The sequence below is a fragment of the Mesoplodon mirus genome, assembly GCF_964341445.2.
Source record: "Mesoplodon mirus genome assembly, chromosome: X".
In the NCBI taxonomy this organism is placed as follows: domain Eukaryota; kingdom Metazoa; phylum Chordata; class Mammalia; order Artiodactyla; family Ziphiidae; genus Mesoplodon; species Mesoplodon mirus.
The window spans coordinates 36,186,465-36,212,506 of record NC_138981.1 but is presented as its reverse complement, the minus strand read 5'-3'; the positions used below and the strand labels follow the sequence as shown (position 1 = coordinate 36,212,506).

The 26,042-nt window shown below is 40.8% G+C and overlaps 1 protein-coding gene and 1 long non-coding RNA gene across 2 annotated transcripts in view; one reads left to right on the top strand and one right to left on the bottom strand.

Moving 5' to 3' along the window:
• Positions 1-12,622, bottom strand: part of TSPAN7 (tetraspanin 7) — a 146,967-nt gene extending 134,345 nt beyond the window's left edge. Inside the window, exon 1 of the mRNA XM_082610287.1 lies at positions 12,361-12,622. Within this exon, the coding sequence (XP_082466413.1) occupies positions 12,361-12,441 (81 nt within the window). The 5' untranslated portion in view covers positions 12,442-12,622. The remainder of the gene's footprint in view (positions 1-12,360) is intronic.
• A 115-nt stretch (positions 12,623-12,737) lies between these two features.
• LOC309796877 overlaps positions 12,738-26,042 on the top strand; it is a 175,120-nt gene continuing 161,815 nt past the window's right edge. Inside the window, exons 1-2 of the long non-coding RNA XR_014292516.1 lie at positions 12,738-12,802; positions 18,724-18,804. This is a non-coding gene — a long non-coding RNA (uncharacterized lncRNA). The remainder of the gene's footprint in view (positions 12,803-18,723; positions 18,805-26,042) is intronic.

Genomic DNA, 26,042 nt, shown 5'->3' with positions numbered 1-26,042 from the left:
AGGCACAGTGACTTTCTTCCAAACAGTAGAGTATGGAAAGGGGGAGAAAGAGTAACTTTATAGTGAGAAATCTGACAAAGTATCTCAGCCAGGTAATCAAGGTCAGTATCAACAGTGATAAGTCATATTGACAGTATGTACTCTTCATATGTTGTGATGAAAATGGCACTTAACCTCTTAGATCTTCCTCCCCAAAACACATAACTCTAGTGTAATCATGAGAAAAACATCAGACAAATCCCAATTGAGGGACATTGTACAAAGTACGTGACCTGTACTCTTCAAAACTGTCAAAGTCATCAAAAACAAGGAAAGTCTGAGAAACTGTCACAGTCCAATGAAGTCTAAGGAGACATGACTACTAAATGTAATGTGGTAGCCTTAATGAGATATTAGGTAAAAACTCAAAAATTCTGAATTAAGTGTGGACTTTAGTTAATGTATCAATCTTGGTTCATTAACTATAACATACTAATGTACCATACTAAAGTAGGATGTTAGTAACAGGAAAAACTGGTTGTGTGGTATATGGCAACTCTATGTACTATCTCCACAATTTTTCTGTTCTAAAATTAAACGTTTATTTTAAAAAAGAATAAGCCATCAATTTCTCATTTGATTTTTTATTTAGTTATACTTAATGTTATATGTTATAGCTGTACAGCATAGTGATTCACAATTTTTAAAGGTCATACTCCGTTTATAGTTATTATAAAATATTGGCTATATTCCCTGTGTTGTACAATATATCCTTGTAGCTTATTTATTTTATACATTTTAAATGGCAGGTTTATATTTATTTATCCTAAATAGGAATACCCTTATCCCAATGACAGGGCTAAACTCAGTGACCTAAACTCATTATGTTTCTGGTTTCCATTCAAACCCTCCTGGAATACCAGCTCTCTTTGGTAGCAAACTATAAAGCCTGAAAAGTTAATCATCCCCAATTTCCAGGGTAGGGGGTGTTCTGATCAATTTATTCATTTAACAAATATTGATATAGTACCTGTTACACTTTACAAAGCACTTGAATGTCATTTAACCTTCACCACTTGACTGAGGCAGATATCTTCAATTCTGAAGAGGAAACCGAGGCTCAGAGAGAGCATGTGAATTGCCTAAGGTCACACAGCAAGTGTCTAAGCCAAGACTTCACATAGGACTAATCTCAAATCCCCTGCAATAGAAGGCAATAGCTAAAAGAATAGCAAGAGAGTGATACAGTTTAGTATGAAACAGAAATTGGAAGAGGTGAAAAACTCTGAAAAGCTTCATCAGAAATAGAAATTGAACACAAATAGAGATGTGGATGTGGAAGGGATGTTTAGGAACATTTACCACCCAGCTTCATTATCAAGATCTGGGCTCCTTTTCAACCCAAAGGGGTCTACCCTAGAGAAGTCCTAGTATACCCCCTGGAAATCATAAACTCCTAATGACTGTTTGTGGAATGATTAGAACAATGAACTCACCAAAGGATCCTATACATCACCATGATGATGTTTGGAGAATGGGAATTGAGTTGCAGAGACAAACTCATTTCACTGAGAAATGAGAATTGGTAATCTGAGGCAAGAATAAAAGTCTCTATACTCCTGGGGGGAAGAAGATTGATTATTCAGTAGGCATGGTAACTAGTAACTACCAGCACCCATTTCTAAACCTATTTGATCAGTGGCAACTCACCTTAGTCTAATTATCAATAAAAACTCAACTTCTTTCAGGGAACATACTTCTAGAAGCTAATTACAGTGACAGCCTCACACAGTTCAAGAGCAACCAATCAGCAGCAGAGGCACTGCAGTGACTATGCTTCTCAGAGGCAATCAACAACAGTCTCACCCAAATAGCCATGGTTCTAAGGCCAAGGTCAACCAATCTGCTTCTGTACCCAAAGCAACCATCAAACACCACCACACTTCCCAAAAAGACCAGCAAGCTGTTTCACTCATAAACTGTGCTTGACTAGTACTGCTCTCTCTTACTTTAGTAAGAAATGAATTCAGGTTTTTGTTTTACATATTGGATGACAGTCTAATATTTTGAAAGGGGGAAAACCAAGTCTCTTCCTAACTTCTCAGTGCAACTGTAAACAAATACATTCCCCCTAAGGAACGGAAACTACTCCAAACTCCAAGAGTTCAATTGCAGACACTTGCCAGAGACCAGTTCAGTGGGTGAGAAAAATACTAGATTGGCTACATCTTGCTTCTCCTCAAACTAGCTTTATGGTACTACAGATCATCACAGGAAGGCATTCATATGGTATGAATATATTTATGACAAACTGCATCACAGACCAGAGTAACATCCCAGGAATCAGAATCACCTTGGGAATGTTTTTTTTAAAAATACATACCTAGGCCCCTCTCCAAATCAATTAAAATGGAAATTTCATGAGCTAGGACCAAACAGCTGTGATTTTAAAAGCCCCTTAGTGATTCTGATGAGCACTCCTCTAGTTAGGAATGATTAGCAAGGTCTCCTAAGAGTGACAAGGCCATTTTGGTTTACTAAGAGAGACTGGAGACCTAGCCTAAGACTTTTGGGCAAAGCAGACCAAATCAGGCCCATGCTAGATATTCAATAGCTAGATATTTCCTAGCTATCTCCAGATCCAAGAGACTCAAGATGAACCAGGCCTGCTATTATACAGAGTTCTCTCTGAATCAATGGTTCTCAATCCTACTTGCACAGCTGAATCACCTGGAAGATCATTTTAAAATTATGAAAGCTGGCATCCTCCTCCAAGCCAATTGAATCAGAATCTCTTAGGGTGAGGTCTAAGCATATAGTATTTTAGGGCTCCTTAGGCAATCCTGATGAGCAAACAGGGTTGAGAACCACAGATCTAGATTGCTCACCTAGTACCTGCACCTGACCCAGCCCATCTTTCAGTACAACGCAACTGCAATTTCTCCTAAAACAGATGATGATGAAAAAGCCTGTCATACCTTACAGAAAGCACAAAGAAAATCTTCCACGGTAGAATTGTGATCCTTAATTCTATCACCAAACTATTTCACATGCTTACACATTCAAGTGATCAAATAACCAAAGGGAAAACAAGAAAAGCCCTCTCCTATATTTCCCCCTCTATGTCCTTTTCTTGACGAATATTGGGGCTCTATATAAAAGGGCACAAAAATGTTCAGCCAAGAATGAAAAGCATTCAGTAAAGGCAAGTGGGATAACAGCCAAAAAAGGAAATTTAAGAGCAGTAATCCAACGATCTGCCTGTCATGAAGAGATAACCCAAACTGGAAGCTGCTGTAAGGGGTCCAAAGGAGAAAAAGGCATAAGAATATATTTCTAAAGTGCACTTCAAATTGGTTTAGTGGTGCATTAGTCACCTATGTCAAAGGTTTAACATGTTTAAACAGAGAAGCACAGTCACCAATGACTTTCAATTCAAAGCACCTTCTGAAGTGCTTACTTAAAACAGGACATAATGCTGAACAGTCCATGAATCATAAGTAATGTAGCTCACGATAGGGTCAAATCAAGAACTTTAGCTATAATTAAAATTGAGAAAAGTATTTCAATCTATCTGGATAAAAAGTCAGCTAGTTTCTAAGCAACTACTAAGTGGAAAAGACTTAATGTTCCGCAAATGCTGTAAAACGTAGTACCCATATCCTAACTGCATGTTGCATGCAGGAAGTTGCTTAAATAAGGAAAAAAAAACTTTTCAAATTACAAGGTAGAAGTCCTGCAATAAACACAAAGGGTTATCATTGTAGTAATAGAAAAATAGCAGAGCAATGACTCGTCTAACAGCAAGCACCCCACTCCCCACCATACTTTGAACTCTGCTGCTTCCACATTAAATTAATCCACCAAGATCTGAATTAGGTCAGAAGACACATGGGCCTCCACCTGGTGGGAAGAAATTCGATGAGCAGAAAAAACAGCAGCAACCTTCAGAGCTTCATTCCCATTTGTCCAACTCCAGTCCTTGATGACCAGATGACCTTAAAGAGGATGTGCTTTCATAAGCCTGTTCCAGCCTAGAACATTCCCCTTGACATCCAAAAGCCTTTTAAAAATTGTAAAGTAGATACCAATATCTATTAGAATAGCCCAACTGTTGCCATCTCAGACACTCTATTCAATCACTCACAATCAACTACGTATTTAATTAGTACCATGCAATGTAGAGATACAGATATAAAGGACTTCCAGTTAGAGATGATGGATTGAACACATCCATTTACCTTGGCTATCTCCCAAAACTCCACTGAAATGACACTGAAAGGATTTTTTTAACCCACAATAACAATGAGAATGGAAGAGGAGACAACCGCAATGACATTTTGGGAGCTCAGAAAAAGCCAAATCCTACGGTAGCTGTGAGAAATGTCAAGAATAAAATATTTGCACACAAGCACCCCCAGAAGGCAGTTCCATGCACTCTTGGAAGTAGGGATGAAAGGGGGCTAAAATAAGGAGAATCTGGGAAAAGCTTTTTGAAAAGCACTTAGATCCCCTCCAACTTCCAGTCTCTGCCTTCTCCCCCATTCCAGCATGGGTTCAGAGATTTATTTTCCAGGGAGAGTGAAGTGAACTGGGGAACCAAAGCATAGTGAACATTGGATTCTACACTTGAAACAGGAGCTTAAACAAAGGTGCATTTATACTGCATGTGGGGACATCCATATCCCCAATCTTCTTCATCCAGAGAGAAGATTGGAAGATTCTTCTATAGGAAATCTGATTAGACCAAAGGAAAAGACCTAAAGAGATTGACCTTGGTTCCAAAACTCAACTGCCCAGCCAAATCACCCAACTTATAATCAACAACTCCCACTAAGAGCTTCCAATCAGCATTTTTAGTGCTCCACTCTTAAACAACAAAGAGAAAATGGGTACCAGAAATTTGAGGTAAGTCTGTAGTATGCCAGATAACAGAGAAGCTTGGAGGAAACAGCAAAAAGAAGCAAACTTTTTTAAAAAAATCATTAATATTGTCGGAAGAATTTTAAAATATTACATTTATGAAACAAGAGCAGGATGCTAGAAAAAGAATCTCTTAGGCCTCAACAGAGAGCTCCTAGATATCAACATATAAAACAAATGAAAAATGCAATAACAGGCAAGGTAAGCTGGGAGGGATCTCCCAGAAAGTAGAACAAAAAGACAAAGAGAATTAGAAAACAGAAGGGGAGACAGAGGATCTAAGAGGTCCAGCATCAAAACAGAGAGAACAGAGAAAATGAAGGGAAATTTAAAATAAAACAAAACAAAAAAACAATTCAAGAAAATTCTCCAAACGGAAGGACATGAGTTTGCAGATTGAAAGGGTGCAGAGGAAAGAGATAAAAATAAACATACGCCAAGGGGTAGTATTGTGAAATTTCAGAGCACTAGGAACAAGACAGAGATTCCAGAAGCTTTCAAAGAACAGCAGAGTTTAAGAATCATCAAAATAACATTTGATTTCTCAACAGTAAGAAGAGCAAGAGACCTGGGGAAAAGAGGAAGTGGCAGCAAAGTTCTGAGGGTAAATGATTTACAAACTAGAATTCTATACTCAGCCAAACTATCAAATTAAATGCAAGAGCACAGTAAGATCTGCACACCTGCAAGGTCTCAAAAAATTAACCTCCCACGCACTCTTTTCCAGAAAGTTACTAGGAGATTTCCTCCACCAAAATGGATGAACGACCAAGAAACAGGAAGACTGGACAACTAGAAAACCAAGGATACAACATAAAAGGAGACAGGATTCCCCAGGATGATGGTAAAGGGAGATTATAATGATATCAGCTGTTTCAAAGGCCCAGAGAACACTAGCCCAGATTGAAGGTCAGAATGCTCTGGGACAAATGTCTCTAAGAATAGGAAACTGATAGGATACACAAAGTGTTTCAATACACTAAGTGAAGATATGCAGTTCTTGGGGAGAATACGGGGATAATTTAGTGATAAATGAAGAAAATTAACAAGCGAAGGATAAAACAAGGCAATTTTTAACTGAAGGGAAAACAAAAAGATGGGCAAGCAATCGTAATAGACACACTACATGGTTCAGCTGTGAATAGGCTTACCTAATTGCATTAATGTGATCACTGACTACTGCTCTAACCAAGATGATATATGATAATGATAAACTGATAAAAGATATATTGGGGTCTACCCAATTTAGGAAAGATGAGAGTGAGGGAGAAGGTGGTAGGAGAGCTAGATCTTGATCTTCCATAGTAGGAAGACAATATATAACATCTAATACTGAGAAGTCCAGCAGTAGTAGATTAACTACATTACTTAAAAATGAAGGTAACATGCTAAAAGCAGCAGCTAGTAAAAGTTGGTAAACATTCTACTGAAATACCTGGCATATAAGACATTCAATGAATGTTTGTTGAATTTCACTGATATGCAAAGGAATACATATAAACTTTAGTATGTGCCCAAATTCAAACACTGTAAAAACATTAGGGGCTGTTCTTTAATACTTTTTCCCCTCTATTTAACCCAAGTACCTAAACTTTCTGGATGACAAAAGAGAAGAAACATTTTGACTATTATTTCTTTCAATCTTCCCCCAAAAAAGATTAGCGATGCTTCCCAAATTTTAAAAAAATCACTAATATTTCACTATAAGAGAATTTGATAGCACTATTGATAAAGCTAACTGCCTCCCTGGATAATCAAAGAAACCAAATCCAATATACACTGGAATGAAGCAAGGATATTTCTCTTCACAGTATTATTTAGTGGATGTAGCTGTAGTGGATTTAAATCTAAGCTCAGAACACAGATGAGTGTTTAAAATACATTTAAAAATTTCTAAATCAAAACAGAATTTACCTTATCTACTGTATAGCACAGGGAACTCTACTCAATACTCTATAATGGCTTATATGGGAATAAAATCTAAAAAAGAGTGAATATATGTATACATATAACTGATTCACTTTGCTGTACACCTGAAACTAACACAACATTGTAAATCAACTATACTCCAACAAAAATTTTTTTAAAAACGGAATTTACCTTGTAAGCATCATAGTGATAGTTTTCCTGTTTGTTGTTGAAAAAACTGTATTTGTCATGGAGAGATATTTTTGTATTAGGGTAAGATAGATATCTTTTTAATTCAAACATAGCAAATTCAATTCCAATTAAAATTTTAGGTAACTAAAATGTCCGGCAAGCTAGCTGATCATAAAAATATAATAATTGAACTAACATTAGGATAAGTAAGTCTTATACAGTCCTCTACCCCACCTTTCCACACATCACTGTCAGGAACACATTTAAACCACCACAGGTAGACAGGAAATATCATTTTAAAAAGCCTCCCAGGGCTTCCCTGGTGGCGCAGTGGTTGAGAGTCCGCCTTCCGATGCAGGGGACACGGGTTCGTGCCCCGGTCCAGGAAGATCCCACATGCCGCGGAGCGGCTGGGCCCGTGAGCCATGGCCGCTGAGCCTGCACGTCCGGAGCCTGTGCTCCGCAACGGGAGAGGCCACAGCAGTGAGAGGCCCGTGTACCGCGGGAAAAAAAAAAAAAAAAAAAAAAAAAGCCTCCCAATTGAGATGAGTTGAAATAAATACATGAGCCCAAGGGTAGTCAATAAAATTTCATTTATTCATTCACTCATTAAGTAAATACTTCCAGAGTAAACCTGTTATGTGCCAGGCACTGTTTGCTAGTCTTAAAGCACAGGATAACTTACTCCTAGGTGTGTTTTTTTTCCTCCTCTTTTATAAACCTGAAAATGAAACATACAAATCAAAGAGAATAAAGGAGCCATTTACCTAACATTCAGGTGATGCTATCTAACCGGAGGACAGATCGTCCCATCCATTTCAACACTATTATATAAAGAACTACCTACCTTTGTCTTCAAACAAAGAATTATGGTACACCATGGAGAATGTCTTTCTTCTTACTTGTGATTGTGTTGAGAATGCTGGGGTATGGTGGTTCCAAACAACAGTATATATTAGGAGTTTTGCATAAGACTCTCTTTTTCTACATAGGACTTACGAGTATACTATGTAAAGTTCACTAGTGCAGAAGTTGTAGGCACTGCTGACATTTTGAGCCATGAAACTCTTTCTTGTGAGGGGCTGTCCCATACCTTGTAGTATGCTTAGCCGCACCTGTGGCCTCTACCAACTAGATGCCAATAGCACCCCACTCCCAGCAGTAACTAAAAAATGTCTCCAGACGTTGCCAACTATTGGGGGGGGAGGCAAGATTGTCCCCTGTTGAGAACCACTGCTTTAGAGGAACATCTCAGAGAGGGAGAGTGATTATAGATAGAAGAGGCGGCCAGATAAAACAAAGCTCTCTCTTTCATAACTGTAAGTACATCAATCTCTTGATGCTACTGGTCTACCACCATTTTAAGCTCAAATGTCTTCTAGTCCTAAATCTAAACTGAGGTAAGGGAAGAGAAGCAGTCCCATTAAAATGATTCACCGAGAACAGGAAGGAAAAAAATTCTGCCTAATCTTTCCTCCATCTTTCACTTAAAAGAACACCAAGATCATCCTCTTTGTTAATTACCTAACATAACTCCAGAAGTTCTGACAAATATTTGAGTACCTACTATGTGCCAGACAGTTCTAGGTGCCAGAGAAAGATAAATTTATCAACTGCATTTACTGAATTGTTGTCACTCTTATAGACAGTGTTTTCTTCATAGTCTTGCATTTGGTGAAGGATTCTTAAATATGACACCAAAAGCACAAGCAACAAAAGAAAAATAGGTAGACTGGACTTTATCAAAATAAAAAATGTTTGTATTTCAAAGGACACCACCAAGAAAGTGAATAAACAACACACAGAATAGGGGAAAATATTTGCAAATGATATACCTGATAAGAGACTTGAGTCAAGAATACATAAAGGACATATACAACTCAATAATAAAAAAAAAACCAAAATAAAAATTGGGCAAAGGATATGAAGAGACCTTTCTTCAAGGAAGATACACAAATGACCGATAAGCACATACAAAGATACTCGACATCATTACTCATCAAGGAAATTCAAATTCAAACCACAATGAGATACCCATTAGGATGGCTAGAATTTTAAAAGTCAGATAATAACAAATGTTGGCAAGGATGTGGAGAAATCAACATACTCATACACTGCTGGCAGGAATGTAAAATGGTACAGTCACTTTGGAAAACAGTCTGGCAGTTCTTCAAATGATTCATCACAGTTACCATATGACCCAGCAATTCCACGCCTAGGTATATACTCAAGAGGAATGAAGACATGTTCACACAAAAACTTGTGCATAAATGTTTGTAGCACTGTTACTCATAATAGCCAAAAGTCAGAAACAACCCAAATGTCTAGCAGTGGACAAATGAATGAACAAAATGTGATATAGGCATACAGTGGAGTATTACTTGGCCATAAAAAGGAATAAACATGGATGAATTTTGAGAACATTATGCTAAGCAAAAGTAGCCATTCACAAAAGACCACATACTATATGATTTCATTTAGATGAAATGTCCAAAAAAGGGAAATCTATAGATACAGAAAGTAGATTAGGGCTTCCCTGGTGGCGCAGTGGTTAAGAATCCGCCTGCCAATGTATGGGACACAGGTTCGAGCCCTGGTCTGGGAAGATCCCATATGCCATGGAGCAACCAAGCCCATGTGCCACAACTACTGAGCCTGCGCTCTAGAGCCCGCGAGCCACAACTACTTAAGCCCACATGCCTAGAGCTGGTGCTCCGCGACGAGAAGCCACCGCAATGAGAAGCCCGCACCCCGCAACAAAGAGTAGCCCCCGCTCGCCGCAACTAGAAAATGCCCACGTGCAGCAACAAAGACCCAACACAGCCCAAAATAAATAAATAAATATATTTTTTTTTTTTAAGAAGAAAGATTAGTGATTGCTTGGGGTGGTGGGGCTTATTGGGAGGACAAGGGGAATGACAGCTAAAGGGCATGGGGTTTCTTTTTCAGGTAATAAAAATGTTCTAAAATTGACTGGGGTGATGGTTGCACAAATCTGTGAATATACTAAACCCACTGAATTGTACAATTTAAAAAGGGTGAATTATATGTTATGTGAATTACTTCTCAATAAAGCTGTTTAAAAAGAAAAACAGCATTTAAGGTACAATGGAGAACACAGCATTTGGACCAAGGTTTATTAATGAAAATGTCTTGCTTAAAATACCCTTGCATCTGGAGAGATCTCATTCTTTGGTTGTGAAGTATGAAATGATTATTAAAGGCTATTTAAACTACTGAAAATGCTTTAGGTAAACACTTTAAGACTATGGAAATCTTGGAAGTAGGAAAAAATTAAAATGCAGGCATTAAGGAACTTCAGAGGACATAAAATTCTGTGCTTAAGATGTATCAGGGTGCATTAAGTAATTAGATTCATGAGGTGGGGGGAAGGTAAGCCAAGAAGAGTTAAAGAGTTCATATGAAAAGGCTTCGTCTAGAAGACTCCCTTCTTTACCAGCCTGCAGTGATGCTGAAAGATTTTTCAGGAAGCTAAAAATAATCACCCATATGATTTACTCCAGTAACAAATAGGAAGTTAAGTAAATACTAAAGGACCAAACACAAAGAGATTTAATGAAACAAACAAACAAAAATAGCTAAGCCAGTTCCGAGGAATGGCTACTGGGAAGTTTCAGCAACCAGCATGCATTATTGCTTTTTCCAAGAAAAACATAATATAGGATCTGTGCAGAGCTCACAATTCCACTGCTGAAATTTTTCAACCTGTGTTGTTTTCAGTCCAAATAAAGTCCATTCCTGTGGTTGCCTTGTGTGATATACCTGTTATTCTATCTTATCTCACTGCAGAGTTCTTGGTATGCTTGGTCTCCAGAGTCCACAATTTCCCGACCTGAAGAATCACCAATGCCAGTGACAAGGAATGTCCGCGGGGGCGCATTAGGGATTTTTTTTTAAATCCTTAATAAATCTCAGTTCCTGCCTTGGTCATTACAAACAGCCTGTTTCACCATCAAGCCGAGTCTGGGTACCTCATAAAGCACTGTGCTCCAGTTTCAAACCAAAATTAGGGCCAATTAGGGCTAATTGGCAAAGAGAAAAACAACCAAAGGCAGGATTGGCTTTTTCTGCAGAGCCTCAGGTTTCAAAATGACTGCCTTGAAAGCTGAAATGACCCAGATTATGTGTGTGTGTGTGTGTGTGTGTGTGTGTGTGTGTGTGTGTGTGTGTGTGTGTGTGGGGGGGGGGACAGACATTCATTCTCCTGCAGGGTGGCTGTGGCTTCGTGTAGGAAAGGAGAACTTGGGGAGAAGGGAGTCGTCAAGATAGAGAAATAATGGGGAATGATCTTTAGGTACCACCTACTTCAAATGAATCACTGCAGTGTCAGCCCTGCACTGATTCCACGAATTGCCAAACAGGATGAGGTAAGGCACAAGCCTGGAGCACCCCCCGCACCCCACTGCCCGCCCCGCTCCTCCTCCTCCCGCGCGCAAAAGCGCGCATAGCTCCGCGAAGTGCACCACGCAGCCCCCCAAGGCTTCGGCTGAGGGGCTGACGTCATCCTTCTGCATTGAGCTTCAAGGACCGGTAGCAGCACCAGTTAGATGGGGAGCAGAGTTGAGGCGCTATTGCTGTCACCAAGCGGCTGGGGTCCTTCCCCAGGGCTCTGCGGATTGGGTTTACGCAATGACAGAAAGATAAGTGTAAGGGTGCAAGGGCGTGGGAAAAGGGTCCTAAGACCCATCTCCTGGGTCGCCGAGAAAGCGCAAACATGCCCCTGGGTTATGTAAGACCCTCTCCCCTCTGTGCGTCTCCGCGCGGCAACGGCGCCCGCCCCCCATCACTGCGTTTGGAGGCCTTTGGTCGCCCTTGCCCAGCCAGGCAGCTCAGGGCTCCCAGCGCCAGCCACTCGCAGCCCCGCGGGGTCGGGAATAACCGGGAATCTGGGATCAAACCCTGAGCTCTCGCGCCTGCTCCCAGCCGGCCACAGGTTAGCTCCAAGAGACACCGCGAACGGGCTGCTAAGGGAGGGTGGGGAGGGGTGTCCAGAGTGGAAAACAGACGAATAAACCCGCAACTTTCCCCAGAGGCTGACCCTAACCCGCGAGTTTAAAAAATAAGTCAATGCATTAAAATATTTTGGAAAGGTCGGCAACCTGCAGTCACCGCCACCACGCAGCCCCTTACACCCTGCACCGGGCGGGGTCCAGGGTCTGAGCAGCCCCAAGCCTGCACCCCGCCATCCTGCAGCCCCAGCCCTGCGCCTGTCTCCTGAAGGAGAGGACCGAGATTTGATATTTGCTTTGGGTTTTTTCCTCCCCCTTCCCTTCCCGTAGCATCACTACACTGACCGATGGACGGCGGCCCAGCCGCCGGTCAGGCGTGGCCACTCACCCAGAAGACGAAGGAGTAGATGATGAGGAGGGTTTTGAGACAGGTTATCACAGGTTTGGTCTCCATTCTCCTCGATGCCATACTACAGAGCTCCAGCGGCGGCGGCGGCGGCGGCGGCGGCGGCAGCGGCGTGCGGCGGGCTGGCGCACGGGAGGGGGAAGGAGGTGGGGCGGGGCCGGGCGGGGCGGAGGCGCGTGCCGCAAGAGGCCCCGTGAGCGCGCAGACGAGACGTTGCGTGTGCGTGAGCGCGCACTCGGCAGAGCCCCCACTGAAGGAACAGGCCGGCAGAGACTGCGCATGCGTAGAAGGCCGCCCGCCTCCGCGAGCCCGCGCAGGCTCAGACCCCGAGCCGAGGAGCAGGGCAGGGCAGCCAGGAGGGAATAGGAGATCCTGGATGGAGGCTGGGTGGAAGGTCAGGGCCTTTTTGTGGCCGCCGTGGCACGTGAGTTTCTGCTTTGTACACAATGGGGCTTTACATTTGCAGGGTTGTCTGCACCTGGTTTATTGCTGTCCCCGGAAAGCAATCAGGTTTCTGCATTTGGACGCCCCACCAGGCCTTCTCAGATGGAAGTGGCCCAGTAGTCATGTCCTTGGAACAAGCAGGCCTTGTCTGTGCCAGTAACAGACTGTGACAGGTGGCCGGAGATACAGCTGGAGGGATGGTCAGGAACCCGGGAACTCAGACAGACACCCCCAATCCTTGCCAACGCGGGAGCTCCATGTTTTAGATTTCCTCACATTTTGAAATGATGAAACCGAATGACAAGAAGTTTCTGTATGAAGGTACCATTGTTCCTGCACATAAAATGTATAACAGATAACAGAAAAAAAATGTTTAAAGTCCCTGAGACTTATTTTTCCCACCCTAACAAGTACAGACCACCTCACACTAAAAGAGAACTGTTTCAAGGTCAAAAAATACAGTTCAAAAACAATTCAGAAGTTGCTCAAAAAGCTAAACATAAAGTTACCATATGACCCAGCGATTCCACTCCTAGGTATAGACCCAAAAGCAATGACAACTTGTCCACACAAAAGCCTGTCCATGAATGTTCATAGCACCATTTACCATAGCCAGAAAGCAGAAACAACCCCAATGACCATCAATTATGAATGGATGAACATAATATAGTACATCCATACAATGGAAAATTATTTGGCCACAAAAAGGAATGAAGTACTGGTACATGCTTTAACATGTATGAACCTTCAAAATATGCTAAGTGAAAGAAGCAGACACAAAAGACCGCATGTTGAACGGTCCATTTATAGGCAACGTCCAGCATAGACAGATCCATAGAGACAGAAATAGATTAGTGGTTGCAGGGGGCGGCAGGAATGAGGAGTGACTGTTAGTGAGTAGGGGGTTTCTTTGGGGAGTGACAAACGTGTTCTAGAATTAGACCATGGTGACGGTTGCACAATTTTGTGAATATACTAAAAACCACTGAATTGGACACTTTAAAAGGGTGAATTTTATGGCATGTGAATTATATCCCAATAAAAAAGTAATGTACGCTCCACCCAGATTTCCTGTGGATGGTTTGTAGAGGAACACACAGTACAGATTCTGTGGGAGATTTCACTTCATTCCTGAGAGAGTCTGCAGTCAAAACAGCAACACTATCACAGGCTAACTCAGTTGTGGATGATGTTAAGGATACCTTTTGTGAAAGAGTGAAAAACAGTCAATAAAGCTTGAGGAAAGCCTGCCAAGGTCAGTTGCAGGAGTAATTATTACCGCCAATGGGTTGTACATGGTCCCAGGTCAGTGAGGTCATTGTATAAACAGGACACAAATATGAGGAAGAGGAGAACTTGCTTAAGGTAATGATCAACCATAACAAAAAGCATGTGGGCATAGAGAGGAGTAAAGAAGAATATGGGTGCAGGTGAAAAAAAGATTAGGGAACAGATTGGCAAGGTTTCTCTTATAAAGGAAGACCTTGCACAATGATTCTCTCCTCTGGTTGCTCATTTGCATCACCTGGAGAACTTAAAACAACAACAAGAACAAAGCTATGACTGCCTGTGCCCAACCCCAGGTAGCTTGAGTCATTTGGTCCGGAGTGAGGGCTCAGCAGTTTTTAAAGTTCTTCAGGTGGTCCTAATAGGAATCAATAGTGGAGGGATGCTGTCCCTACTGCAGTGAGCTCAAACCCAACTTCGGAAAGGAGCTTTCTCCTTCATTTTTTTTTCCTCCTTCATTTTTACAGTCCCTGGGCAGCAGCAAAAAAAGGATACTGAAGATTTCAAACCCAGTGAGTACTCTTAGCCAAAAAAAAGTTCTTGCCCATGCATAATTACTCTGTAAAGGGGTCAGAAATCTCCATTTTCAACCCAGCAGGGACACAGCTGAGCATCATAGATAATTTCATGAGTTAATATATGATATTCACAGACGGCGCCATCAGCTCAACTAACTCACCATTTCATAGTTTGGAGCTTTTTGGGGTCCAGATTCTTGAAAACTTGGACTGTTCTAGCAAAAATAAGTTATTTAAATGTAAAGATAAATATGACTAGTCAGCAATGTAATTAATGGGTAAATTACCATAGTTCATAGCTGGATCCTTGCTATTCAAATTGTGGTCTGTGATATAATAGGGTGACAAACCATGCCAGTTTTCCCAGGACTGAGGGGTTTCCTTTAACTCGGGATTTTTATTGCTAAAACCACAACCAGTCAGCCACCCTATCAGTGAACTAGCAGCAGTGATATCAGCTGGGAGGGTTTATTGAAAATGCAGACCCTCAGGCCTCACCGCAAGCCCATGTTAACAAGATCCCCAGGGGATTCAGAAGCACAGTAATATCTGTCAGTTTGTCATGGATTGAATTGTATCCTCCAAAATGAGATGTTGAAGTCCTAACCCCATTGCCTCAGAATGTGACCTTATTTGGAAATAGTGTTGTTGCAGATGTAATTATTTAAGTTAAGAGGAGGTCATCCTGGAATAGGGTAAGCCCTTAATCCAATATAACTGGTATCCTTGAAAGAAGAAGAGACCCAGGAAGAGGGCCATGTGAAGACACAGAGACAAACAGGGTAAATGCCGTGTGACTGATTGAAATGATGCAGCTGCAAGCCAAAAGTGTCAAGGATTGACTGTCACCACTAGAAGTTAGGAAGAGGCAAGCAAGAATTCTACTTAGTCTCAGAGGAAGCATGGCCCTACTGACAATTTGATTTCAGGCTTCTGGGCTTCAGAACTGTGAGAAAATAAAATTTTTAAGTTATTTTAAGCCACCCATTTGGGGATATTTTGTTACAGCAGCCACAGGAAACTAATACATGTCTAAGATTCACTGATCTCCAGTTCCTCAAAATATGACCAAGGCTACCATATCACCTAGCACTGTTAGGTGTGACAAAATTGAAAGCAGGTGTTCTAACAAAAACATGTACATGAGTGTTCACAGTAGCACTAATCACAACAGCTGAAGGGTGGAAACAACTTAAACAAATGTCTATCAACTAAGGAATGGGTAAACAAACTATGGTAAGTCCATACAATGGAATATTATTCAGTCATAAAAAGGAATGAAGTACTAACACATGCTACCATATGGATGAATCTTTTTTTTCTTTTTTTTTAATTTATTTTTGGCTGCGTTGGGTCTTTGTTGCTGCGCCTGGGCTTTCTTCAGTTGCAGTGAGTGGGGGCTACTCTTTGTTGCAGTGCACAGGCTTCTCATTGCGGTGGCTCCTCTTGTTGCAGAGCATGGGCTCTAGGTGCCCGGGCTTCAGGAGTTGTGGCTCTCAGGCTCTGGAGCGCAGGCTCAGTAGTTGTGGCACACAGGCTTAGTTGCTCCACGGCATGTGGGGTCTTCCCAGAACAGGGCTCAGACCCGTGTCCCCCGCATCGGCAGGCGGATTCTTAACCACTGCGCCACTGGGGAAGCCATATGGATGAATCTTGGAAACTTTATACTGAGTGAAAGAAGCCATACAAATACCACATATTGTATTATTCCTTTTTGTGAACTATCCAGAACAGGCAAATCCATAGAGACAGAAAGCAGATTAATGGTCGCCTGGGGCTGGGGGAGGAGGGAATGGGAAGTGACTGCTTAATAGGTTCAGTGTTTCCTGTTGAGGTGATGAAAAAGTTCTGCAGCTAGAGAGTAGTGATGGTTGTACAACATTGTGAATGCACTTAATGCCTCTGAATTGTACACTTTTAAATGGTTAAAATAGTAAATTTTATGTTATGTATATTTTATCACATACACAAATAACATACAACCACAGCAAGTCCAAAGGCCCTGTGGCCTGAAGGAATGATATATTTGAGGAGCTGACAAAAGATCAGCAAAGCTCAGTAAGCAGGAGCAAAGATAGTGTACAGGAGGCTAGAGAGAGGTCAGCCCATCCAGGTCCTGTTAGATGATGATAAGAATTTTAATATTTTGCTCAAAAACGAGGAGCTTTTGATTTTTATTTGTCTTAAATGGAGCAAGTACTTGGAGGAGAACCAGACTGCCACCAAAGCACCTACGTGGTCCCTGCTCCTACTGTCACCCCCTCAATCTGTTGTTCCCACAGCAACCAGAGTGATCTTGTTCAAACACAAACCATATCATGTCACCCTCTCACTTAAACCCCTCCAGTGGCTTCCCATCATTGCCCAAAGAATCAGATTTCGACTCTTTTCCCTGACTTAGAAAGCATACATGAGCTGACTCCAACTTCCTCTCCCATGACTCCCCCTGTACCCCTGTGCTTCAGCTGCTCTGGCCTTCTTTCAGCTCTTCAACCAGACTTCATTTTGCCTGAAAGCCTTCCTATTAGCTGGTCCTATCTTTAGAATGCTTTGCCCCTTAAACTCTGAATGGCTGGTCCCTCACTTCCTATCATTTAGATCTCAGTATAGATGTCACCTCCTCGGAAAGGCCATTTCAGATGAAAATAGCCACCCAGTCGAAAATAGCCACCTAGTCACTATATATTCTAATTCTCTGCATCACACTTATCTAACATTTTCTTATTTGTGTGCTTGTTTTGTTGTCCTCCTCTCCACACAGGCAGGTAGTTTTGTCTGTCTTGTTCACTGTTGTATCCCCAGTACCTAGATACAATAGCAACTCAAAAAATGTTGAACAGATGGATGGTACATAGTAGTCATTCAATAGATGATTGCTGCCTGATTGAAGAAGGATGTGGTATTTGAAATATGTATAAGATAATGGTGGTCTTTGAGCAATGGAGAAGGAGATCATTATGGGCTACGGAACAGCATGAACAAAGGCAGAAAACTAACTCAGATGAGCACCTGCACCTCAGGTGAGGTGCACTAGAAGACCCCGAGTAGGAAAGGATGCAGAAATGTAGGTTGGAGGAGGGCCTTACTCAGGCCAAGTTTGGCTCTCTTGTTTAGTAGGGGAGTGATGTGATCTGACCCATGTTTTTACCAAAGTAATTTGGGAAGCAGTACGCAGGATTAGAGGTTGCAGAAGAGAGAGACTAGAAACAGGAAAAGAGTTAGGAGGTAACTGCAATAACCTAATTGGGAGATGATGAGGGCTGGGCTTTGGGAAGTGGAAGTGGGTCTGGAGGAGGGGCCGAGGCAGTGCATCTCAACTCTGGCTGCATTAAAATCTACTGGGGAGCATTTAGACTTGTGGATGTCTGGGCTCCATCCCCCAGAGATTCCGGTTAACTCGGTCTCTGGTGGGGCCCCAGCAATCAGTATTTTTAAAAGCTCCCTATATGCTCTAGCTGGGATTGAAATCCCTGGGACAGATAAAAGAAATTGTTCAGAAATACAATAGACAGCCTTCAGGACTAAGTGGATTTGGGTAATGAAGGAAAAGGAGGAATTGAATATGACTTACTTCTAGTCTGAGTAAACTTGGAGGACAGCTTTTAAAATGCATAATCTCAATATATGGTACATCTAAACAAGGGACTAGTTTACGGTTATTAGCGGGTATGTATATGAAGAACTTTTTTTAGTCACAGAAGGAAATTTTTGTTATAACATTAAGGAAAAATAAAACAATAGAAAATTTTATATGCACTATGACCTGAACTATGTAAGAACATATAGAAAAGAAATTGGAAGAAAATGTGTATAAAATGTTCACACTGGTAGCTCAGGGGTGGGGGTGGGGTTATAGGTGATTTTATTTCCCATTTTTTATATATACTCTATTTTCCTAAATGATCATATATAACATTATAATAAAAGAGGATATTTTATAAAGGAAGCCCTCTACACAAAAGATTAAAATATTAAAGTTTTTAGGGCTTAAGGGGGGGAAACCTTGAACTGTTTTGAGAATTTGCTTAAGTGAACTTTGAGCATAGGTCCATTCATCTAAATTTCTGTACTTATTAATATATCTGTGTGTTTCCAGGGATCCCTACCTGAACACTGCAAGTGACTTTTACCCTGGGATTCAGAAATGTCTACAGGACTGAGACTGGACCTGATAAAGGTATGTTTGCAAAAGCCACTCAGGATAGCACTCAACCAAAGAAACAAGAGAACTAAGGTTTGCAGATTTGGTCTAAGGAGCCTTGGTATAAGTCTCAGAGAATTAGGGTTGTTCTGAGGACAGCTCGATATATATTATACATGGAATGAATGATGCAGGCCCTCGTGTTTCCTCATTAGGGATTTATCCCTGAGCCTTGGGGGAAAGCAGATGTTTAAAAAAAATGCTAGATTAGAAAAAGAAATTTCATAGAGATATTGGGAGCATAAAGTTTTACAGCCAGTATAGCTTGCTTAACAAAAAATTTCAGGGACAAAGGGTACTGTTCTCATTTCAACAGAATGACAGCTGAATGTCTCAGAACATGGAGTGGAAACATAAGCATCTCAGACAACTTCCCCAAACAGCACAAATTAAAAAGAAGGAAAAGGCCAGTGCCACTTTGTAACAGGACTACACTTGTGAGACTATAGTGGCAGGTCTAAGTGATAGCTAGGAAGACCAGACTTTTAAATACAAGTGCTACCTCCCTTCCCACTGGGGACTTTCTGAACATGTTGGGAGGAATTTGAGAGGGATTGAAGTTCTTCAATTTTGGTTTTTTTTTTTTTTTGACCCGGCATTTCCTCCTCTATGACTTTTCCTTATGAAAATAAATAAATGTACAACACGTATTTATAAGATTACTAATTGCAAAATTCATTATTGGAATAGTGAAAGATGGAAACAATATAAATATTCATCAGAAGTGTTTTGACATTTAGTCATTCATTCTACAAAATTTTTGAACACCTGGTATTTGCCAGGTGCTTGTCTAAGCATTGGAGATACAGCTCTGACCAAACCAAACCAGGTCCCTATCCTCAGGGAGCTTGCACTCTTCTGGGGAAGACAAACAATAAAATAAATTTTAGCGTATCCATACTATAGAATGCTATCATGTAGGTATATGTGATATGTTATATGTTAGGTATATTTATATGTTATGTATATGTTAGGTATATTTATACTGAATTAAAACAAAAGGTCTATCAACATATAGATATATACACACACACATATATATATAAAATATATAATTTTTACTTATAAAAACAAGTTACAGAAGAGAATTATTCTTCTGCGACTATAATAATAAAATGTATTAGATCATTCATAGGAAAACATCAGGATGAAAGATATATGACAAGCTTTGAATGATGGCATTTCACCTCTGAAAATGTTCATTTGATTTTTTTTACAAGCAGTATTACATTTATAATAAAAGTAAGTTATTAAAAAGAAACACTATAGAGGCTAAACCCTAGAAATGCTTTTTGAAAAATTGTTATTGGGATTTTATATTTATCCTGTGGCTGTTGAACATAGGGAAATTCAGGTAAAACTTTTGTATATATGAGGGTACAAAAATTATAATTATGACTTCAGAATAATTCCTTTTGACCTCAACCAAATGGGAATGCAATGTGAAGAAAATAATTCTTGAGGTAAACTATGTCATTAAAGCTCCACACGGATAGAACAGTGTTGTTCCCGTCATGATGACACAAATCTACTTTTGGAAGGACAGAGCAGAGCTATTTAGAGCTGTTCTGTTTTACATATCATTTGTTTACTGCTGAGCTCAAGGACACATCCCTTTTTAAATGCCTTTCTTAACAATTAAATATCATTGTCCGTTGGGTTCAGAAACTGTCCCATGGATGGCTTTGCTTTCTACATTTATGTTGTATTTCCAGAGAAATAATCTAAGTATCCAGCAACAGGGGATTAGTTAAATAAATGATGTTATTGTGCAGTCACTTTTCATTTGACTCTCAGCTCTACTTTCGATGCTCTTCTCTGTATCACAGGTGGTTAGAAACCAGTAAACTACATTTTCCATATTCCCTTTCAGCTTGCATCGCATGAGGTTTGCTACTGGGAGGCACTGGTGGGGAGACTATAAGGTGGAAAAGAGAGCAGCCTTTTTGTCTGTCTCTAGGGGTCTTTCCAATAGCAATAGAGGCAGCAACAATTACTACAGGCAACTATTTGTTCCCAAAACATCTGTGGCAGTTTTAACAGATTAGTAAGGCTATGGACTCCTGGGTTTCTGCTCAGTGGTAATAGAGGCAGCAGTAGTACCTCTCACAGATCAGCATCGAGTGTCACAGGTGCAATGGCCCACATATGGGCTCCAGCCCCAGGAGTGGTGGCAGCTTTCAGGTTTCTAGGTAAGACACACTGTGATCAATTGTTTGCAGAACTGGCCAGAATTCTTTCTCTCCCTGTTTCCACACCCTTTTGCAATGTGACTTTGCAGTTTTTCACATAAAAAGTGGAATCTATTTCTCTACCCTTGGAATCTGGGCTGGCCTTGTTCCTTACTTGGAACAATAGAAGGTAGAGAAAATGGCACTGTGATAGTCCCAAGCCTAGGTCCCAAGAGGACTCTCGGGCTTCTGCTCATTCTCTTGGAGCCACGTGACTGCCATGGAATAAGCCCACACTGGCCTGCTAGAGAGTGAGAAACCATGTGGGTCTGAGTCTAGCCAGTCCTCTTGTCCCAGCTGAGGTCCCCAAACATGTAAAGGAGCCCAGCCAAGATCAGCAAAGCCAACCCACAACCAACTGTAGATGCATGAGGGCCCTCAACTGAGACCAGAGAAATATCTAGATGAATCCAGCCGAAATTGTTAACCACAGAATTTTTTCTTAAGTAAATTCTGGTTTTACACGAGTCAGTTTGAAGTGGTTTGTTACATAGTGATAGCTAACTAATATATACCCTTCTCTCTTTTTTTTTTAGCATGTTTTATAACTTTGTAGCAAGTTACTAGCATTAAGTCTGTTCCTGCATTAAATGTGTAGAGTGGTTTCTGTTTGCCTGCTGGATACTGACTGTTACAAATGCTATGTCCATAGAATGGAATTCTATCAGATTAATGTTCAAGTAGAATACTTTGACATAGGGAAATTCCCATAGTATGGTTTTTTTTGTTTTTTTTTTTTGGTTTTTTTTTTTTTTGGTTTTTTTTGCGGTACACGGGCCTCTCACTGTTGTGGCTTCTCCCGTTGCGGAGCACAGGCTCCAGACGTGCAGGCCCAGCGGCCATGACTCACGGGCCAAGCCGCTCCGTGGCATATGGGATCCTCCCAGACCAGGGCACGAACCCGTGTCCCCTGCATGGGCAGGCGGACTCCCAACCACTGTGCCACCAGGGAAGCCCCCCATAGTATGTTTTTAAGTGAAAAAATGAAATTATAAAAAGTACATATAGTATGATGCCAATTTGGAGATATATATACACACACATATAAATAGTGATAATGATTACCTCATGATCTGATATCTAATCACTTTTTGATATTTTTCCTTTACTCTTTACATCTTCTGCATTTACTAAATGCTTTGTGAAAGCATGTATTTCCTTTATCATTGGAAAAAATTTTATTTATTTTATTTTAATTTATTTTATTGAAGTATAGTTGATTTACAATGTTGTGTTAATTTCTGCTGTACAGCAGAGTGATGCAGTTAAATATATATATATATACACACACATTCTTTTTCATATTCTTTTCCATTATGGTTTATCACAGGATATTGAATATAGTTCCCTGTGCTGTACAGTAGGCCCTTGTTGTTTATCCACTCTGTGTATAATAGTTTGCATCTGCTAACCCCAAACTCCTAGTCCATCCCTCCTCCACCTCCCCCCCTTGGCAACCACAAGTCTGTTCTCTATGTCTTTGAGTCTGTTTCTGTTTTGTAGATAAGTTCATTTGTGTCATGTTTTAGATTCCACATATAAGTGATGTCATATGGTATTTGTACTTCTCTTTCTGACTTACTTCATTTAGTATAATAATCTCTAGGTCAGTCCATGTTGCTGCAGATGGCATTATTTCATTCTTTTTTATGGCTGAGTAGTATTCCATTGTATATATGTACCACATCTTTATCCATTCATCTGTCAATGTATATTTAGGTTGTTTCCATGCCTTGACTATTGTGAATAGTGCTGCTATGAACATAAGGGTGCATATATCTTTCTGAATTATAGTTTTGTCTGGATATATGCCCAGGAGTGGAATTGCTAGATCATATGGCAACTCTACTTTTAGTTTTCTGAGGAACCTCCATACTGTTTTCCATAGTGGCTGCACCAATTTACATTCCCACCAACAGTGTAGGAGGGTTCTCTTTTCTCCACACCCTCTCCAGCATTTGTTATTTGTAGATTTTTTTTAATGATGACCATTCTGACTGGTGTGAGGTGCTACCTCATTGTAGTTTTGATTTGCATTTCTCTAATAATTAGCAATGTTGAGCATCTTTTCATGTGCCTGTTGGTCATCTGTATGTCTTCTTTGGAAACATGTCTATATAGGTCTTCTGCCCAGAAAAAATTTTATTTTAAATTGTTAATTTTTCAGGATATCTAGATTGATATTTGGTTTGGGGGAGCCATGATACTTTCTGTAACTCCCTCTTTAGCAATGTATACAAAATGAGTGGGTTTTGTTTTTTGTGTTTTTTTCTTAAAAATAGGTGACAGGGGAACAGTGTCTTACATCTGCTAACAGTGTCCTAAGGTAGGTTGCAGTCACCCTTGTTGCCCTGTAATCCATAATCACACAGTAGCATATGAAGTGGGACATAAACCATATTTTTCTTTCTACTTTCTAAATCCTTCAAGTCACCTGACAACAAAGCTGCTGAAATATCTTCCTGACATGTATCCCCTACATGTGTCCAGCTCTAGATAATTCACTCAGCAGGTGTATAAATCTTTGATTACTCATAATCTTCTATTAAAAGGGTGTTATGCTTTTATACTGACTTCACTACCTGTGTAAATGCTGTATTTATCCTGTGACATAAAAGATATAATTGATGGAAACGTGACTCAGAAGAATTCAGCCAAAAGGTAACAGTTCCAGATATGCAGGTTCTGTGCAGTTTTTTTTAATTAGTTAATTAATTTGTTTATTTTGGGCTGTGTTGGGTCTTCCTTGCTGTGTACGGGCTTTCTCTAGTTGCGGCAAGCAGGGGCTGCGCATTGCGGTGCGCTGGCTTCTCATTGCAGTGGCTTCTCTTGTTGTGGAGCACGGGCTCTAGGGCACTCGGGCTCAGTAGTTGTGGCACATGGGTTTAGTTGCTCCGCGGCATGTGGGATCTTCCCGGACCAGGGCTGGAACCCGTGTCCCCCTGCATTGGCAGGTGAGTTCTTAACCACTGCACTACCAGGGAAGTCCATTTTTTAACCATTTTAGTCATTTATATTGTAATGTTTATTGACCCTATTTTTCAAACCCAAAGATTGATTAGTGTTCACTGACTTCAGTAGGAATATTCTCTACATAATGGTGACTAATGTATTTTAGTTAGATTCATTTATTAGAGAAGTATCTTTGTACTTTAATAAAACAATACATAAAAATGAGTATGTTGAAATTCCTTCTATTTACAGTGAAATGTACTTTAGATATTCAACCATGCAGATGTTAAATAACCCAGACCAGAGCCCCATCTTATTTAAATGTATAAGTGGCTAAATTTAAGGTGAAGCCTGGGCCAGCATGGCTGAAGCAGAGTGGAACATTGAGCTGATTATCAATGAGTTAACCTCTAAATTCAGTCCATATGCATGACCCTGATCCTAAACTTCCTTTTGTTAGAACTATCCCCGTCAGTGAGCTGATGGCTGCCAATAATTGGGTTATATCATGATCATAATTAGAAACATTTATTGATTGACTGTTGGCATCAGGATTTGAACCCAAACAGTCACATGTAGGCGCCTGCACTCTTGACAATGGGTTTTGAAGGCAGACTGACTGGGTTTCCTCCTGGCCTCTGCCACTTACCAGTCTTCACATCTGTAACATGGGGATATCAGTAGTTACTACCTTATTGTCTTCACATGAAGCAAGATATGTGAAGTGCTTGGAATAGTTATGGCATAGTGGGTGTTCAATAAATATTAGTCGTTAATGTAATAGCACTGTGCCAACTCCAAATTACAAAAGCTTAGATCTAAAAGGAACCTCAAAGATGATTAAGTTCACTGTTTTTCAACTGCAGGTCACAACTTGTTAGTGAACTGTGAAATCAATTTAAGGGCTCACTCCCAGCCCTTAATAAACCAAATAAGAGTATAATCAAATAGAAATTATCAAAGTGCATTGCATGTAATAAGGGTAAGTGTTGTTTCATGAAACATTTGTTTTGGAGAGATAGCAGACGTGGTTGATGCTCTGCTCACATCACCTCAGGTCTCTTTTGCTGGTTCTGCCCATCCCTCAGTGTCTTTGTACTTCTTTCCTAAAGAATCTTCCCTGTAGTTTTTCAGAAAACCTCCCTTCAGCTACTGGAGACATGGTAGCCCAATGTATTTGTATTATTTATCTGTTGTCGCATAATAAATTTTTCAAAAACCTAGTGACTTAAAATGACAACATTTATTATCTTACACAATTTCTGAGGGTCAGGAATCCAGAAGTAACTTAGCTGGGTGGTTCTAGCTTAGAGAGTATCATGAGATTTCAGTAAAGCTAATAGCTGGGGCTGCAGTCATCTCAAGGTTTGACTGGGGCTGGAGGATCTGCCTTCAGACTCACTCCTGTGGTTGTTGGCAGGCCTCAGTTCCTTGCTGGCTGTTGGCTGGAGGCCTCAGGTCCTTGTTATGAGAGTCCATGTCATGGACCTCTTTATAGGACTGCTCATAAAATGAGACCTTGCTTCCCACAGAGGCAGTGAAGAAAGAGAGAATCCAAGATGGAAGCCACAGTCTTTCATATCTTAATCTCAGAAGTGACATACCATTACTTCTGCTGTATTTCATTGGTTAAAGTGACCAACCATGGAACAGCGTAGGCAGGAAGGTGTGAATACTACAAGGCCAGGATCATTGGAGGCCACCTTTGGGGACTGGCTACCACAGGTACCATGAACTTAAATGCCTGGGAGGTTACATCCTGCTGGGGTGGCCTGTAACCAGTGATTGACTAGGGATGAAATATGAAAGCCCAGCTAGCTTGTCTCAAAGCGAGTCAGTCTCTGGTGTATTTTATGCTCCAGAGCTTCCCATGGGATCAGGCTAAGGCTGAGACTTCACCTGAAATTTGATCCTTGGTTGATCTCTGCACCTTTCCTGCTCTGCCACCTCTATTCCCATACCACTTTCTCCCGAAAACATCCTTGATAAATCATTTGCAATCAAATCCTTACCTCAAGGTCTGCTTCTGGG